At 47.8% G+C, this 17,413-nt stretch overlaps 9 protein-coding genes across 9 annotated transcripts; 6 read left to right on the forward strand and 3 right to left on the reverse strand.

The window, feature by feature from the left end:
* Nucleotides 1-797: 797 nt before the first annotated feature.
* N7516_003271 (SGNH/GDSL hydrolase family protein) lies at nt 798-2,140 on the forward strand (the record flags this gene model as incomplete). The annotated part of the gene is made up of 4 exons (XM_057215991.1): nt 798-842; nt 902-1,338; nt 1,406-1,516; nt 1,564-2,140. 4 exons carry the CDS (start codon nt 798-800, stop codon nt 2,138-2,140), a joined length of 1,170 nt encoding a protein of 389 aa, XP_057077874.1.
* Nucleotides 2,141-2,260: 120 nt separating this feature from the next.
* On the reverse strand, nt 2,261-3,526 carry N7516_003272 (purine-nucleoside phosphorylase; the record flags this gene model as incomplete). The annotated part of the gene is made up of 2 exons (XM_057215992.1): nt 3,388-3,526; nt 2,261-3,337 (listed from the first exon to the last, which is right to left on the reverse strand). The coding sequence occupies exons 1-2, from the start codon at nt 3,460-3,462 to the stop codon at nt 2,261-2,263; spliced, it is 1,152 nt and encodes a 383-aa protein (XP_057077875.1). The 5' UTR covers nt 3,463-3,526.
* Nucleotides 3,527-4,942: 1,416 nt separating this feature from the next.
* On the forward strand, nt 4,943-5,143 carry N7516_003273 (uncharacterized protein; the record flags this gene model as incomplete). The annotated part of the gene is made up of 1 exon (XM_057215993.1): nt 4,943-5,143. One exon carries the CDS (start codon nt 4,943-4,945, stop codon nt 5,141-5,143), a length of 201 nt encoding a protein of 66 aa, XP_057077876.1.
* A 359-nt stretch (nt 5,144-5,502) lies between these two features.
* On the forward strand, nt 5,503-7,350 carry N7516_003274 (uncharacterized protein; the record flags this gene model as incomplete). The annotated part of the gene is made up of 1 exon (XM_057215994.1): nt 5,503-7,350. One exon carries the CDS (start codon nt 5,503-5,505, stop codon nt 7,348-7,350), a length of 1,848 nt encoding a protein of 615 aa, XP_057077877.1.
* Nucleotides 7,351-7,564: 214 nt separating this feature from the next.
* N7516_003275 (uncharacterized protein) lies at nt 7,565-8,638 on the reverse strand (the record flags this gene model as incomplete). The annotated part of the gene is made up of 2 exons (XM_057215995.1): nt 7,565-8,406; nt 8,461-8,638. 2 exons carry the CDS (start codon nt 8,636-8,638, stop codon nt 7,565-7,567), a joined length of 1,020 nt encoding a protein of 339 aa, XP_057077878.1.
* A 1,238-nt stretch (nt 8,639-9,876) lies between these two features.
* On the forward strand, nt 9,877-10,263 carry N7516_003276 (nuclear transport factor 2 family protein; the record flags this gene model as incomplete). Its single annotated transcript, XM_057215996.1, has 1 exon — nt 9,877-10,263. One exon carries the CDS (start codon nt 9,877-9,879, stop codon nt 10,261-10,263), a length of 387 nt encoding a protein of 128 aa, XP_057077879.1.
* Nucleotides 10,264-10,937: 674 nt separating this feature from the next.
* On the forward strand, nt 10,938-12,480 carry N7516_003277 (uncharacterized protein; the record flags this gene model as incomplete). The annotated part of the gene is made up of 4 exons (XM_057215997.1): nt 10,938-11,034; nt 11,096-11,341; nt 11,403-12,215; nt 12,284-12,480. 4 exons carry the CDS (start codon nt 10,938-10,940, stop codon nt 12,478-12,480), a joined length of 1,353 nt encoding a protein of 450 aa, XP_057077880.1.
* Nucleotides 12,481-13,664: 1,184 nt separating this feature from the next.
* On the forward strand, nt 13,665-15,066 carry N7516_003278 (FAD-dependent oxidoreductase; the record flags this gene model as incomplete). The annotated part of the gene is made up of 2 exons (XM_057215998.1): nt 13,665-14,651; nt 14,707-15,066. 2 exons carry the CDS (start codon nt 13,665-13,667, stop codon nt 15,064-15,066), a joined length of 1,347 nt encoding a protein of 448 aa, XP_057077881.1.
* Nucleotides 15,067-16,055: 989 nt separating this feature from the next.
* N7516_003279 (pectate lyase family protein) lies at nt 16,056-17,272 on the reverse strand (the record flags this gene model as incomplete). The annotated part of the gene is made up of 5 exons (XM_057215999.1): nt 16,056-16,520; nt 16,580-16,665; nt 16,729-16,814; nt 16,866-17,092; nt 17,159-17,272. The coding sequence occupies 5 exons, from the start codon at nt 17,270-17,272 to the stop codon at nt 16,056-16,058; spliced, it is 978 nt and encodes a 325-aa protein (XP_057077882.1).
* Between the last annotated feature and the right edge of the window lie 141 nt (nt 17,273-17,413).

Below are 17,413 nucleotides of genomic sequence, written 5' to 3' on the forward strand. Positions count from 1 at the left end.
CACCACATTTGAGCCTATTAACTCCTCTTTATAAAGCCACCGTCTTGGAATATCACAGTAGATTTGACAGGGAAACTCATCAGGGACTTGAACTTTATTTAAACCTTCTATATCTTTCCTTTGAGGGCCATTAATATGTTTTTGCAATGAGGCAGCGCAATCATCCCAGCATTGTCAATTCCATTTTCAAGCCCAATTCGAATTAGTTATTTATTATGCTTGAATTAAACGTTCTTCAACCGATCGCCGACACTTAAGCCAAGAACTCCGAGTTAATGTTGATCAACCTGTCACTAATATTTGATGTTGTTACTAAATAAGAAGAATAGTCCCCCGAGGTCTTCATGCAGGCCCCGGGGTGAGCATTGATCTGAAGAATTGGGTAGAGCATAGACCACAGGCACAACTTTCCTTTTCTATATCTACCATTATTACTCTTCGGGATGTTGACATTTACTCAATTATCCAGGATCACCCCTTCCCCGCAATTTGTCTTTGCGGAGAGGATATGCAGCGGGGAAATAGAGTGGCCAAACTTTGGACAGAATTTACCCACATTATCCGGACAATCATCAAATATGACTATAAATTGCAAATTGGATTTCAACTTGGAATGTGAGAGAAAAGTTAAGTTGATCATTGTGCCAGTTGATCGCACAACCGTGACTATGTTTCAGATCAGATCTATATTTCTAATCGCTCTGTGTGTCCAGTTAGCATCTTCATTACCTATTCTAGCCCGAAGAAACTATGACGGCAATGCAGAAGAATCACACTGGGTGAATATATGGACTACTATGCCTCAGTTGGTCGAGCCCGCTAACTTACCCCCCGTTCCATTCGTATGTCAGATATCATTGTCAGGGGCAACCAATGTTTAGTTACTGACTGTGAGGTACAGAATGGATCCACTACTGTGTTCAGTAATACTACCATTCGTCAAACCCTCCAGGTCTCACTAGCAGCACAAGAGATCCGTATTCGACTCAGTAATACATTTGGGCCGAACGAGCTCAAGGTCACCAACGTGACTATCAGTCTACCAGCGAGCCAGCAGGTGGGAGTTAGTGGTCTACAGACAGAGACATTGAAAACCGTGTTCTTCAATGGAGGCCCAGATGTGGACATCCCAAGCGGTGGTCTGGTCGTGTCTGACCCAATAAAGTTCCCTGTTAAGGCTCAATCGGCTCTCATGATCAACATATATCTCGCAGAGGGACAACAAGGCTTCTCTATTACTGGCCACCCTGGAAGTAGAACGACTTCATATCTCGCTTTTGGGGATTGGACTGGCGCAGAGAACCTCACAGACTTATCTGTTCAAAGCACGGACCATTGGTGAGTATTTCTCCTACAGGCCTTCTGATGCCCCTAAATGTAAATCTGCGATTGACCCCTATCTTAGGTACTTTATCAGTGGAGTGGAGGCTTGGCTCCCTTCGCAGTCTAGTGGCTTCGTTATCATTGGCGATAGTATCACCGATGGGCGAGGGAGCACTACAAATGGCAATGATCGGTAAGTGTACCGTCCTGCGATGCGTGGTTTATGGCTTACGAGTGTAGTTGGCCGGATCTGTTACTAGCAAGAATGGAAAAACATGAACAGACATCAAATATCGCCATTCTCAACCAAGCTGCCGGGGGAAACCGTATTCTACAAGATAGCCTCGGTCCGAATGTGATCAGCCGTCTTGACCGGGACGTCCTAGCACAATCAGGAGTGCAATATGCCATGATCTTCGAAGGCGTCAATGATATTGGCGTTGCTGATAGCAATGCAGCCACGCAGGCGGAAATTGAGAAGAACCTTGTGGCGGCATATGAACAGATCGCGGTACGGGTGCATGCCTTGGGTATTCCGGTATTTGGAGCTACTATCACGCCATTTGGGTCGTCGGCGACCTCCGACTATGTGCAGACTTACTCAAGTACCGAGCGGGAGAGGACTCGTCAACGAATTAATGAATTTATCCGGCAAAGTGGCGTATTTGATGCGGTACTGGACTTTGACCGGGTATTGAGGGACCCGGACGCGCCGTCTCAGTTGCTGGAAGAGTATGATTCAGGAGACCATCTTCATCCCAATGTGGCCGGGTATCAAGCATTGGCTGATTATTTCCCCCTCGGGGTATTCGAGTGAATTCAAATGATTATTCTGAAAGACCAATGAAAGAAGAATGGTTGCAAGATTGTTGTTCACAGACGCAAATGTAGGTACATAATTTTCATGTCAACTTTCCGATAGAAAGACAGAATATCCTTAGATACGACGCTTAAAGTTGTTTTGAAGGCTGCGCTTTTTGTAAGCGCCACCAGCGACAAGGGCCTGCTTGCGTCCAGGACCAAAGTCGGGAACACCGCCCAGAGAACCGAAGATATCACCGATGTAGTTGTTGGCCTTGACACCAGCAGCAAAAGTAGCATCCCACCCGTCCAGAATACCCTCGACGACCTTGATACCAGCAACATAGAGATTCTCAATAGCGGGCTCGAATGCGCCCTGCTCCGAGGATTGGAAGAGATTGTAGGTCGCCGAAGCACCGGGGTAGGGGCGATCGAAGTCAGACGCAGTGCGCATCACGATAATGCGAGAGAAATCAGTCAGCTTGTGGATCGAGGATCGGAGCAAGACTTCGAAGGTGGCGTTATCCTCCTGTGCGGTTGAGCAATAGTCGCCAGTTCCATTCGTCAGCACCTTGGTGGTATTTTCGAATACCGAGCCGAGGATATTCCCGCTGAAGTACACATCGGAGGTTGCGACGTCACACTCAAGAACACTAGGGGGCAAAGTGGCAGCCTTGTACTTCCCACTGGGGGTCTTGTAGCGGGCGCGGTAGGCCTGGGCAGTGGCGGAGTCGGAGAGGTTTGCCTTGCGCGCGAAATTGGCGGCAATTGTGCGTAGGTCGGCGTTCACCTCGAAGACTTCCGTGCCGTAAATGCTGGTCGGGTACTGGCCGGGGAATTCGGTGCCTTGCGCGATGTACCCGGTGGTATAGTTGCTGGGGAGCTCGCGAAGGTCGATCTCGTGTTGCAACGCGACTTGGACTGCGTACCGAGCAAAGGTCGCGGATCCAGTGGTGGCCTTCTTGGGGCTGACGCCGGCGATGCCCGCGACGAAGAAGTAGGTTTGCGTGAGATCGAAGATAGGGGAGAAAGCAACGGAGGTGACGGTGGCAGCGGCATTGATCTCGCCTTCTCCAGTCACGAGCTGGCAAACATCATAGTCCTCGGTGCAGTACACGTCTGGGAACAGAGGCGAAAGACCGGGAATGGTGATATTGTGGGCAAACAAGTCGAATTCGGGGATGTTCCACCAAGCTTCGGCTTCAGGTGCGAACTGTGATAACATATTAGCGAGATTGACTTTCTTTTGGCGGAAGCGCATACCATTGACACAATGAACACCTTGGGAGCAATTGCTCCATGGTGACCCTTCTGGGGGTCCCAGTAGCTCCGGCGCATAGTGAGCTGCCAGTGAGCAGCAACGAGGCTGTCAAAGTTTGAAGCAGACGCATGGCGAAGAAAGGTTCAGTTACAATTGGAACTCCATTCCTGCGTAGGCTGCGGCCTTTTATTTGTAAAACCATGAAGATTTTCTAAATCTTCCGTCTTTCACGCTACGGAGGGACCATCGCCGATCAATGGATGTACCTAGGTATCGGTACCTGATTAGGGCAAGATCAACATCACAACATGGGGCAAATTGGAATACCTCAGCCAAAAATCACCGGAGATTCTCCTATCGGCCTTCTTGAAGCAATTTTATTCGTGCGCGATGTATGGAGAACATAGCAGATTTATACCTGGTTTATGACTGGCTATTTTCACTTGAGTGTGGATCGATCGGTTGGGATTCCACAATAATTTCTTCTGGTGACAAGCATCGGAGCTTGCCGGGGGATCCACTCTCGGTACATGTGTGGTAAAAACGTTGGGAACAATCTCGATGTTTTTTTCAGGTGAGCTTCTTGCGAGTTGGAAATTATGGAGAGATACTTCGTACTCGGGTTGTACGAAGCTGAGCCCATCACCGCCAATTGTCATTTCTGCTCGAAATATCGTGTTATGGAACACTGCATCTATCCCATATCCGGGATCCACCTGGTCGAAGACATGCTCTGTGTTGGGTGATAAGAAGAAGTAGAGCTTAAGATAAGGTCACCATGGTTTCCGGACGCCTGGGGGAGAGTTGGAAAACCTGCCCTTCTGTGTCTCAGCAAAAAGCAATATGACTTGGTTGTGGAATCTGGGCTGGATCCGGTACCTTGTTTGGTTGTGTACGGGCGACTAAGTATCCCACTGGCACATGACTCTGTCATTGATTATTACTTCACCGCCTTTTTTCACCGCCCTCTTGAAACACATACGCTAATTTCAATTTGTATACAACAGTCCACTACAATATAATTCAATTCAGATTCAATTCAGATTCACTTCAGATTCACTTCAGATTCACTTCAGATTCACTTCAGATCCAGTTCAGATCCAGCTCAGATTCAGATTCAGTTCAGATTTAATTTACTTTAAAAGTCACCATGCCCATTTTACAACGTATTCAGACATCTTTAAGCATCGGGAGGCTTCAATTAATAACGACAACATTAGTGGATCTAAATTACTGCTGGCAATATGAACCAATGACAGAGGTATGTGCCGGTGGCATATACTTAGTCGCCCGTAGACATGATAGTTGGGGGACTAACTGGCTCCAAGGACTCGACCTCCGACTCAAATGTTGCTCCTTTTACAACTGGAAATACACTATGCGTCCATCCAGCTTGACTGACACTTGATATCACTTTATTCGCATCTCAATGCACCCTCCCCACCATCCAAGGCACACTAGACCCCGCAATTGCGCCCGCGGTTACCGGGGATACTGAGTCTCTTCCCTACATTCTCCGAACGCCGCCACGGAGAGTACATATATAAGAAGCACGCCATGGCAAACGGTCTACGCAATGCGAACAAGCCCCGTCATCATCACCACCAAGTCTTCCCCATGGCTGGTATCGGGGCGAGACCGGATCTGAATAACCATCCCCGCGATGCAGTGCCCAATGTACCCTTGGTCGTGAAGGATTCGATGTCTGGCTTCAAGGGAATGCTCCGCAGCACACAGAAGTACATGGCCAGGATCTAGGTTTGTCGTAAACACTTAGCAATATTATAGCTCCAACGCAAAATGAATTGCTAGGCATGGCATGTCATATCCTCCATAATGGCCAATCTGGAAACCAAAGACATCAATTCCATTCGAGCTACACACGTAGAAGAAGATCTGGGACTTTATTTTGTTCTCTTTTGTTTCCTTGGTTTCCTTGGCGTGTATGTGGTCAAATACTTTTGAGGCAACTCAGCCAATCATTTCCATTGACGCGAACAGCACCTCCTCCACCTCTCACTAGTATAGGCCCCCTATCATCGAGAAACCCATATGTACCCAAAAGGACAGCTTTCTCAATAACCTTACATATGAGATAACTATACCACTATACCATTATGAGTTCCCTATCCTCCTCTCTCGAACCGGCACAGAAGCGCCGAAAGATCCGGAAGGGCACTTTCAGCTGCTGGGAATGTAAGAATCGTAAGATTCGATGCCACTTCACCACGTCATCGGCAACAATATGTGCATTTTGCCAGAGCAAGGGAACAGGGTGCATCAGCCAGGAGTGCCCTAACCCTCAAGGCATAGGCTACCAAGCCGTGGAACAGCGCCTTGACCACGTTGAGGGTCTAGTGGCGCAGCTCGTACAGCACCGAGTGGCCCTTTCACCCTCCCAATCGCCACTAGTTAGCCAGCAGGTGAACAAAAATTTGCTTATCGATACCGTAGACTCCAGAGCGATACAGTTTCACAAACCAAACAACAATGTCACTCCCGAGAGAGGCTCCCTAAGCCATGTTCAATCGTTACTTCCGTCTGCTGTCATCCTTAAGCGAATCCTGGATCGCAACCCGCTCCGTGTTCGACCATTTCATTTGTTACTCTGCCCAGCAGCACCTACTCAGGTCGACCACCGATCCCCATCGGACTCCGATCAGCCAGTGCACCTTGCACAGAGTATCATCCAACTTGCCCTATGTTTACAACAGCCGACACAAAATGTGCTAGACCTCCGTTTTGACCAGCCCAGTCAGCAGATGGGACATTATTTTATCGGCGTCGCATCTCGCTATATCACCTCCCAGGACTTACTCGTCAGCTCTCTCGATGGCTTAGAGACTCTAATCTTAGAGGCTCACTTTCATATTCGCGTCGGTAGTCTCCGGAATGCCTGGCTTCTCCTCCGTCGCGCGTTAGGCATTGCCGGTTTGCTAGGCCTCCCATGTCGGAAGCATGGGGCTAACAACCGTGCGGAATCCATATGGTTCCGCTTAGCCTACAGTGATCGTTTTCTATCCCTTATGCTGGGACTTCCTTTTGTCGATGTGGACTGTCACCTCACCCGTACACGGCAGATTGTGGCTGACCAGTGGTCTGATCAGTTGGAGCGCATTCATGCTGTGGTGGCAGGCAGGATCATTGCTAGGAATCTCCGCATGCAGAAACGCCATAGAGGCCAACACGAGATACAGGAAAGCCCCGGCAATGAATTTCAAGAGACACAGGATATAGATCTTCAACTCAAAAAGGCCAGTCGCATACCCCCTGTGCGCTGGTGGGCTTCATCGTCGCTAGGCGATGGTACGCTAGATGTGAACTCACCGGAACAGTTCACTCGGCTCCTGACACAGATACACCAGTTCTATCTAGTGGTCTCCCTTTATCAACCGTATCTTCTAGAGCATCTGTGCTTGGAATCCACGGCTCATCGTCAAATGGTGGCCCGTCCGTTGCCCAACCACATGTACAGCAAAATGGCCGTTCTCTGCGCAAGTCGCGAAGTCCTTGTTCACTTTGGCATGTTCCGTACCGCCCTAGAGCATATTCCATACCGTGGCTTCATGGAGAAGGCTTTTTCTTCCGCATTGAGTCTCCTTCTGATACACATGGATGGGCATCGACTCAAGACAGAAAATGTGTTAGAGCACCAGCGTTCTAGAGACTTGGCAGTCATTGCTGATGTCATTCATGTTATGGAGGAGATTTCTGGTGTCCATAAAGATAGCCTGACCCAGTCCTATGTGAAAATACTATCTGCATTAGTGCGCATGGAGGAGTATGCAGCGCACGGAGCCGAATATCGTACATGGCTGGAGCCCGAAACCCCCGAGAACAATGACTCTCAGTCCACCATCGAAGATCAGAGCATGAGCTTCCCGTTGCCATATTTTGGCAGGTTCCATGTCTCACGCGAAATATCTCCAACTCCCCCGAATTACGACTACGAGTTCGGAATGTGAGAATGACTGCCGCGAGTACTAATTGACCTGTATGAGATCCATAAGAGAGGAGACGAATGTGTTATTCTCTACAAACAACCTGAGGCTAGCTAAATAGCCTGCGGAAGCCCGACAAGCGAACCATTCATGTATATGTCTTAACGTGATATGATTGCCGTACCGAGATGTTGAATCATCGTGATTGCAGCGACCCAAATCACTCACCACATACATCTCACAGCGCGGGGGTATCTGCAAAAGCATACCCAGTCATCTCCTGGAATCGCGAACCGACAATTCCGTCCGCTATCTCCCGTAATTCCTTCTCCTCGTCCGCCGACAAGGAAACCCGCACACTCTCCAGATTCTCAAGCAGCCGGTGTGTCTTGGTGGTTCCAGGAATCGGGAAGATGTCATCACCCTGGGCAAGCAACCATGCCAAACCTAGCTGCGCGGATGAAACACCCTTAGACGCCGCGATTTTCGCAATCTTGTCGACAACAGCCACATTCTGCTCTAAATTCTCTTCTGTCAGCCAAGGAAGGTTCGCCCGGGCATCCCCGGGCTTAACGTCCCCCTTGGTGCGGATGGTATTGGCGAGAAAGCCGTTGCCAAGAGGACTGTAGCATACAATGGCGACGCCCAGTTCACGGGCAGTCTCGAGCAGATGGAACTGTGGCGACTCGATGGCGCGACAGAAAAGGCTGTATTCGACCTGGACGGCCGTGATGGGGTGGACTGCATGCGCGCGTCGGAGGGACTCGGCGCTGCATTCGCTCAGGCCAATGTGTTTGATTTTTCCTGCGTTCTTGAGCTCGACCATGGCTTCCATGGTCTTTTCGACCGGGGTGACCTTGTCAAGACGATGGACGTAGTAAATGTCGAGATAGGCTACATTGAGGCGACGGAGAGAGGATTCAATGGCTTTCCGGCAGTACTCGGGGGTGGAATCGATCTTGAATATCCCCGGTGATAATATTATGCCGAACTTGCTAGACAAGAAGATGTCTTCGCGCTTTTCGGGGTTCGCCGAGAACCATTTTCCCAGTACGTCCTCTGATGTGCCGTATTTATCGGCTGTAGGTGTGGCCATCAGCATTGCATTCGTTTTCTTGGTATGAATTCACCTACCGGTGTCCCAGAATGTTTCTCCTCGGTTGTAGGCTTCATCGATCAAAGCGAGATGGTCAGCCTCCGATAGGGGCGCATTGTAAATTCCGCTAGCACTCATCAATCCCAAACCCAGTCGAGGGACAAAAGGTCCATTGCGACCTAGCTGGCGCAAGGGCAGTTTACTCATGGTTGCCATTTTTGTTCAATATGAGTGTTGACGAAGAGGGATAAAGCAAATAAAACTGTGTTCTTATACTATCATGGTAGAAATAGTGCCAAACTGGCGTTTAAATAGCCAACACTCAATATTCTTTCCGCCGTCAACTCCGTCTGTTATAGAACCCCGGCACACGAAATCCCGTTAATCCCGCCGCTATCTCCACCACTAATACTTTTACCACTAAGGACAGCGTTATTCATCGATTTTAGAGTACGAATTCGGTATAAATCTAAAAGTGCTACAGTAAACCTAGAAAGAATATATGTTCGCCTCAATTAGGTGCCTGTCCAGCCGATATAGGTAAAGTGGAAGGAAACGATATTATATCAATGTATTAAGTTAAAGATAACTACCAAATGGCATTAGTATTTAGGTCCTCTAGAGTACCAGTACAGGAGAAATACCATCTACGAACGAACTATTATAACATAAACGACCCTATAGGGCTACTCCGTTCGACTTATAGTCAGTCTATGGGGTCTCGGTGATCAGATTTGCTCACTACTTGGAACTTGGACCCCGAGCATCACCGGGCAACCAGTGAGCACCTGATGAGCATTTACATGGTATCGGTGATCATGGACGTGACTACGTATATGTAGTAGCCTAAACGTCTTCATTCAAAGCTGCTCACTTGGGAAAAGTTGGGAATATCCCGTACATGTACATGTGCAACGTGTCCGTGTCCAAGTATCGCCGAAAAAGTCACTCTAAAGAACAATAGAATAATTTCTTCTTATTAGTGACGAGCACCCATCCAGTAAGAAATCCAAGTGCCATTCCATGGACGCGCGACGGTGGATGCTCCCATGAGACCCAGTGATAGGAAGGCTCTTAAGCCACGGTCTACCGGACGTTGAAACGTGGAGCACGCATATCAAGCGTATCCCCAGTGCTATTTACAGTCCTTCGAATCGAAATGGCACAGGATTTGCTGATCGAAGATAAATTGATTTGCTCTCAACGTCATCTGACGTCATTTTTAATATAAAGGTACCAGATGGCCAAAAACAATAAAAACAAGATCCAGGGACGCTCAAAGCCATCACATATTTACTTCTAGTTTCTAGTTTGTCTTAAGATACATTCACATTCACATTCGCATTCGCATCTCCATTCGCATCGCAACATAGTCTAAACAGCCAGTTTCCTCGATACCCTCCAGCAGTCCAAGTCATACACAAGTTACAACCCATAACCACACTGTACACACCATGCCTTCAATACACGAACGTATCCGCGAGGAACTCCTCAACAAAGAGCGTGCACTCTGGACAGCCCTCACATCCGCCGATCCAGCACCGGCGATCTGGAAACTCAGCAACCCGGAAGCCTGTTTCCTATTCCCTCAGATGCGCATCATCACACTGGAGGACGAAGATGCTTTCAAGAAAGCCGTCCGGCCACCCTTTCATCGATTCGACGCCTACCAGTTCGAGGAAGTACGGGTCATTGTCGTCGATCTGATGGCAGGCGTTGTCACGTACAAGGTCCGTGCTGTGCGCGGAAAGAAAGAATACACTGCCTCGGGCTCGACGACTTGGAGTCAAGGGTCGGATGGGGAGTGGACGTTGGCTTGTCATCAAGAAACTTTGATGTGAATGGATTATATTTGTGTTAAATTGGGGTTTTGTATATAACAGTATATATACCCCGTTTCTTCGATGCCTTTTGCCATGCGGACTGGGGAGTGGGATCTCGGCTAGCGGCGAATGTGTGATATGATAGTCAACGAATCTTTTAATGGCAGATACATGATTGAAGTTATTTGAAATTAATGGCTTTCTTAAGTGTTGCTGTGGCGAATCAGCGACTGATTAGTTAGCCAATTTATGTTGTGATCTCTTTGTACACTTTGTAGTGCATATCAATTACAATCTAGACTTAAAATAGTCGATATCTAAACGTTGCCTTTTTTGATTGGCAGTTGAATCGTTGAAACTGGATTGTGATTGATTTATTGATTGGATTCAATGATTCAGTCGTGGGGCAGTTTCTTTGAACGCACCAATTCACCAATTCACTAATGCAAGCCTCCATGCTCTACCACCCCAGTCCGGCTTGTTATTAGCCGAATCATGTCAGTCAATTGCATGATGACTCACGTACTTTGTGCGGAGTAGAATCGTGTCAAATCTTTCAACAGGGGGTGATGGATTTCAATAAAGATATTAATAAGCGGATCTAGTAGTTGGTCTGTGTAAAACCCAAGAAAAGCACCCCCCTTTTTTTAACTCACCCGATCATTAAGCTCATGGAACGATCCGTGGACATCATGAGAGCCGCATCAGACCACCAAGAACCATGGGGTTTCCAGTGGCGATCATCCACTTATTTCATTGTCGCGACAGTGGCAGTGGCTTTGCTCACAGGTAGGCCCCTCGCGCATCTAGCCTAAAAAAACAAAAGGCATATATTAATCGCAGCCCATAGATATGTATCTGTATGGATTTATCGTTCCACTTCTTCCATTCGTGCTGGAGCATCGACTGGGACTTGACCCCTCACTCACCCAGCGCATAAGCACAGCCCTGCTATCCCAGACCGCGCTGGTGATGGTCGTGGCAAGTCCCCTAATCGGGTATCATGCTGATCGCTCGGGCGCAAAACGTGCCTGGCTGTTATTTGGGCTCGCGGGTGCATTGCTGGGCTCTTTGATACTCGCCATGGCGACCTCATGTAAGTGACGGCCAACTATCCAGGGATGGCATTTCCAGCGGGAGAATTAATTTCAGTGCAGTATGGGCTTTCTTTACCGGGCGCCTTGTACAGTCTCTTGCAAGCACTGGTCTCTGGGTGGTAGGCTTGGCTACCCTGGCGGACAACGTCCCTGCCGGCGAGCTAGGGAAAATGTATGGATTCGTGACTATTGCTATTGGCGTAGGAACATCGGGCGGACCACTGGTGGCTGGTGTTCTGTTCGATGTAGGTGGGTACTGGGTGGCTTGGTCCAGTGTCCTTTTCGTTATTGTGTTTGATGTGATCCTACGATGTCTCATGCTGGAACGGTCGCGTGACACCAGTGCACCAGTTCGCGCGGAGCGGGACGGGCAGGATCCAGAAAGGGAGGCACTTTTGCCACCATCAACTGACCCAGATCAACAGACAACCGGTCAAGCTGTATCGGAGAAAACGGGTATACAATTCTATCTATGCCTGTGTAGCAACGGTCGCTTCATTGGTGGTGTGGTTAGTTATTTCTGTTTCGCCGTTCTAACCGCCAGCTTCGACACAACCCTTCCTCTCCATGTGCGCGATGCGTTCCATTGGGGTAGTCTCCCCGCTGGTTTATTGTTTGCGGCTTTCCAGGGCCCCGCGGTGTTCTTTAGCGTTCCTGTCGGCTGGTTGAAGGATCGGGTGGGGACTCGATACCCGACCACGATCGGTTTTGCCCTTCTGGTGCCTTTAATGTGGCTGATCGGTATTCCTGGGGACAAACGGTTTCCCTGGGCTAGTGAAGAGAGGATCGGTTCGATCATATACAGCGTAGCTGTCACGAGTATCGGGATCGTGATATGCTTACTCAATGGGGTGGGTATGATGGAAGCCACTCGTAAGTTTTTTTTTTTTTTTTTTTTTTCACGACTTCAAATTGGGAAGTGGATCATAACGATATTCCAGAGGCCGTTGATGAGATCGAAGGAGAGAACCCCGGAATCTTTGGTCCGAATGGCGGATATTCGAGGGCAATATCAGTCTCCAGTATCAGTTGGACAATGGGAATGTTTGTTGGGCCAATTCTCTCGGGATATGGTACGGAACAAATCGGATACTATGAAATGAACTGTGTGTTGGGTTCGTTATTCCCCCCTGTCTGATTTCTTCATGTTCTCAACGCTAACGGCGACCAGCGGGGATGTGCGGACTTTGTTCTTTGACCGCCTTCCGGAATCTAAAATCGTCTGTGCCTCGGTCCAGAGAGACTGCGAAATGAAAGAAATCAATGTCCCGCGTTGGATATTGCCTGGATTCCACCAGTGTTTGAGGTTAGAAAGGGCTATCTCGCTTAAAAAAAAAAAGGACAACAAAGAAAAGGCAGAAACCAAAAAAAAGAAGGCTTAAAATCTTTTTTGACAGACCCGATTTTTTTTTTTTTTTTCACTTAGCGTAACAAAAGTACCAAAAGGGGGGCCGAGTAGGTAGTTTGGGAATATGGAATATGCATAGAAGGTTAATGGTGCCATTCAACTCCAACCGAGGTAGCAATATATATATTTACTACAAACAATATCGAAGCACACTCAACCCCAGACTAGAACGTTAGGAAGATGTTGGAAGTGGAACTGCAACTGGAGCAAGTCAAGCCCAAAGTGGAGAGAAAGGGACTCTAAGTGGTCCATCTTCTTCTACGTACTCCGTAGTCAGTCCCAAAGTAGACCCAACTTGGAAAAGTAAGACAACACAACAAACGCCGCTGTCAATTTCTCCGGTCCGACGGGTTCTTTCCGTTCGACTAATGAGACTAGTAGTTAAACTAGTTGGACTAGTTTCCCGAGCTCTTGCCGCAATTGATCCCGAGGTCAAACCTATTTTTTATTCCCAAATCTCATCAATGGATTTTTCTTTGTATAAACTTCCCACGGACCTTCTAAAGTTCTAAAGTTCCCCCAGACCCCGCGCCACTCGTAAATGCTAATTCCCCATACCCTGTTTCAATGACTTACCTATTCCGTAGATATATATGCCCAGGTGTATCTAAATGTGAGGTATACATTCAAAATTGTGATAACCATGGTTTATCAGTTTGAGACTCCACCTCGGATTCCACGGATGCACAAGGCCGAAGCATCTCCTGCCCCGGCCGAACTCTAGAGGATTCTAGCCCGTTAGTTTTTTTCTTTCTTTCTTAGTTGCATAGTATATATGCATAGTATATATTAATCCCGTTGAAGAGAATGCCGGAATCGTCAGTTGAAAAATTCTGCAATATAAGCTCATGCCAAGAGAAATTCCTTCATTTATTTCCCCTCTGAAATCTCGACTCAACACTCAACACAAACCAATGGAACCAATTAGCCCTCCACAGAATATCGCCATCATCGGTGCTGGTATCGCTGGTATCGCGTGCGCATTGTCTATATCCCGGGAACTCTCTCCATTTGTGCCGAACCTGAAAATTACAGTCTACGAGCGACATGACATATTATCGACGTCCGGTGGTGCTATCAATTTGACCCCCGTCGCACAAAGACATCTCGCCCAACTAGGCGTGCTAGATGAGTTGGACCGGATGGGTCCCGAGGGCGGTGCCGATGTTGATGCCATTGAACTCTTCTCTATGCGTTCGGGCCGCCCCATCGGCTCCATCAACTTCACAGACAACCAGGGAAAAGGATTTGGTGGATACAAGGGCCGAAGAGTCATGCGGATTGCTTTATCCGTAGCCATGTTAACCGTGGCGGAGCGGGCTCGGAATGTGGAAATTGTCTTCGGCAAAAAAGTGATCGGTGGCGAGGAATTCGAGGATCGAGCCGTTGTGCATTTTCAAGATGGCACAGAGGCAGTGGGGGACTTAATCATCGGTTGCGATGGCGTCCACTCGGCGGTCCGCACCCGGTTTGTGGACGTCGACCGACCCGCTGAGTACACGGGCCTGTCGTTTTTGCAGGCCACGATTGACTCGGATACAATTTCATCCCGCACTCATTTCCGCACATCTTCGCTCAATATCTCGCGACATGGCTCAATTCTCGCCAGCTATTGTGACCGTGAGTGTGAACAGATCTTCGCTGCTGCGATCATTCAATTTAGTCGTGAATCGCTGAGCCGCTATCGACTGGAGCCCGGTCAGGATTGGGCCACCCAGCACAAAATTCGCTGCGCCCTCCGTGAGGAGATCAGAGATCGCTTTGGCAAATGTGCCATTCCCTGTATCAAAGAAATCATTGAGGGTAAAGCGGACTGGATGCTTTACCCCGTATATCAAGTTCGCCCCGGAGGGCGTTGGTGCCTGAATCGAGTTATTTTGCTGGGCGATGCAGCACATGCGGTATGTCCCAATCATGAGAACCATCCTATCTCCTCATTTCTAACAAGCTATACAGATGCCTCCGCGTGATGAATCGGCTGCGTACGCACTTGACGACGCAATCTTGTTCTCTCGAATTCTATCCAGCTACCGTTCGGAGCCTCTGACCGAGGCTTTTGACGCATACGAGACTCTTCGTCGCGATACAATCAACCATGCATTCAAAGAATCCCGTCGTATGTGGGAACGAAACCGTGAGATGGGATTCTTAGAGGGCAGAGTTAAGGAATGGATGATGACTTTCCATCTCAAAACCCACGAAAATGCACGTGAGGCCGCATGGGCCTTTGACGCAACTAAGATGGCCCTCCCCACGCCAGCACCCAGTGAAGACCTGGTTTCATTGAATTCATTTTTGAGAGGCCGGACTCTATGAAGAGGAAATGTCATTTTTAAAAAGAGGGTGGTGGGAGTTTGGGTTGGCCTGCATAGACTGGAGCGTGAATCATTTCAATTAATAATTAATCGATACCCGGTAATTAGCCCCCGAATATATTTAAATCGATATGCTCGTGGAAGTTTCCCCAAAATATTAGTTTGTCTTTCATTTATTCGGACTTGTAATCTGTTCAATGTTACTTTTGGTTTGTCTTTGGGATGGCCGAGGTCACGTTTAGGTGCCGTCAAATACTGGGTCGATCCAACCTACCAAAATAGTTTAAATTTCTTTTTCAAATTCTAATTTCATCGTAATTCACTTGTAGAATTATTATACTGATTTTAGTATCATAATAATAGATTTTATACGGAATTTCATACGAAATCACCCTAAAAGCATCCAACTTGACCATGTACCTGGAATATATATAACTAGTTATAGGGTCTATACTTAGTTGTCAATTATAGTAGCACTAATAGTACCTCTACTTACTTGTAACTCCCTAATAAAAACAAATACCCCTTATAAAAAGTAAAGCTTTATAAAAATTAACTGTAAGCTTATAAGAAGAAGTTTTCCGTATAGCTTGATATATTGCTTAGATGGTAGTTTGAATACCAAAGAAACTAGAGAAAAATGCATTAATTATACAGCTATAATAAATTGGCATATTTGTATTGTTTGGGGCCCAAAACCCAGCCCCCATTTACGGGTTGGGTTGGGTTGGGCTTTGGGCTTTGTGGGCTATTCCAAGGTTGAGAGGTCTCGTTTGTTTTTGTTTTCGTCTCACTTTTTGAATTTGATTGATCTTGAATTCCACAATGTCGTGCACGGTGACTTTTACAGGATATTATTGCCAGCAAAAAAATATAAATATTTATTTTCTAGAGACTAAACTATAACAAGTTCAACCCAAATAGACACATAAATTGCGCTTTTCAAACAGCAATTCCAGACTTGTCACCAAACTTCTCTCAACGAGACGCTTAGAAGGTAAGTGTCTGACCAGCGGTACCAACGACAGCAGCCTTGACCTTGGCCGAGCCAACCAGGTCGTACTTGTAGGGAACCGACTTCAGGGTTCCAGCCTCAGCATCATTCTTTGCGCCACCGAAGTCGTTGTCGTTGGTCACAGCATAGCCTCCGTCGGTAGAGTAGAGGGCCTTCTTGCCACCAACAAAGGTGTTGGATTCAACCAGAAGCTGGGCGCCTTGGCGGGTGTTGATGCCGTCGGAGACTTCCTCGTAGAAGCTGTTGTAGATGTGACCAGTGCCGAAGCGGAAGGAAGGACCGCGCGAGTTGATGTTGTGCCAGTAGTTGTTGTTCTGGGTGACGTGCAAGAAACCGGTGTCCTCATCGCCGTTGCTGTCGGAGTGTCCGATCAGGGAGGCCTTCCAGTGGTCGTGGATGTAGGTGTTAGAGACAGTCACGAAGTCGGCAGCGTGGGTAAGCTTGTACATGTTAGCATCTGTGGTTTGTTCAATTTCCTTATCTTGTGATTTGAACTTACATCGATGAGTCCGTCGTAGTAGTCCTTGTCGTGCTCGGTGTCAGATGAGACATCGCAGTGGTCAATCCACACATTGGTCGATTTTTCTAAGCACAGTTAGCCTTTCTCTTCTTTTCCCCAATGTATGTCCTTCAGCATGATGTACTTACGGACACCAATGGCGTCACCGTTATCGGCAAGAACCTTCTGAACACCCAGGTTGCGGATGATGACGTTCTTCTCTTCCTTGACCAGACTATATTGGTTTTAGTATCATGTCGAATCGATGATTGGAATGACAACATACAGGCCGAAACCGCTCAGGATCGCCTTCGAGTCCTTGCCGACAATGCTAGTGTTGCTTCCAACACGAACCTGGTCGGCGGCCTTGGTGATGGTGCCGTCCACAACGATAACCTTGGGCTCGTTGCCCTCGACTGCGGCCGTGAAGGCAGCATACGACGAGACGGTGGTAGTAGTGCCACCAGCACCACCCTTGGTGCCTCCATTCTCACTGGCGTAACCAGTAGCGACCTAAGTCAGAGCGACGTTAGAATGTTGCTCAGAAGATTCTTGAACAAATCGCGTATTGATACTCACATCATCGATGCTTGCGCGCTTTCCCAGATAGGAGGTTGTTGCAGTAGGAGCTCCCAATGCAAGGCTGGACAAGCAGCCGAGCAGAGAAACTGCCATCAAGTTGAAAGGAGCCATTGTAAATGAATGGAAAAAAAAGAGATAACTATTAAAGGAATGAAAGAGCAAAGCGAATCGCCAGGATGCTTTGCCGGAGTGAGTGTTGATATCTGAATATTGAGAGTTATATCACGGTCAACCGAGGGGATTATATACTAT

Source organism: Penicillium verrucosum, assembly GCF_028828655.1.
Source record: "Penicillium verrucosum strain IBT 35672 chromosome Unknown utg000001l_segment0_segment0, whole genome shotgun sequence".
Taxonomy (NCBI): Eukaryota; Fungi; Ascomycota; class Eurotiomycetes; order Eurotiales; family Aspergillaceae; genus Penicillium; species Penicillium verrucosum.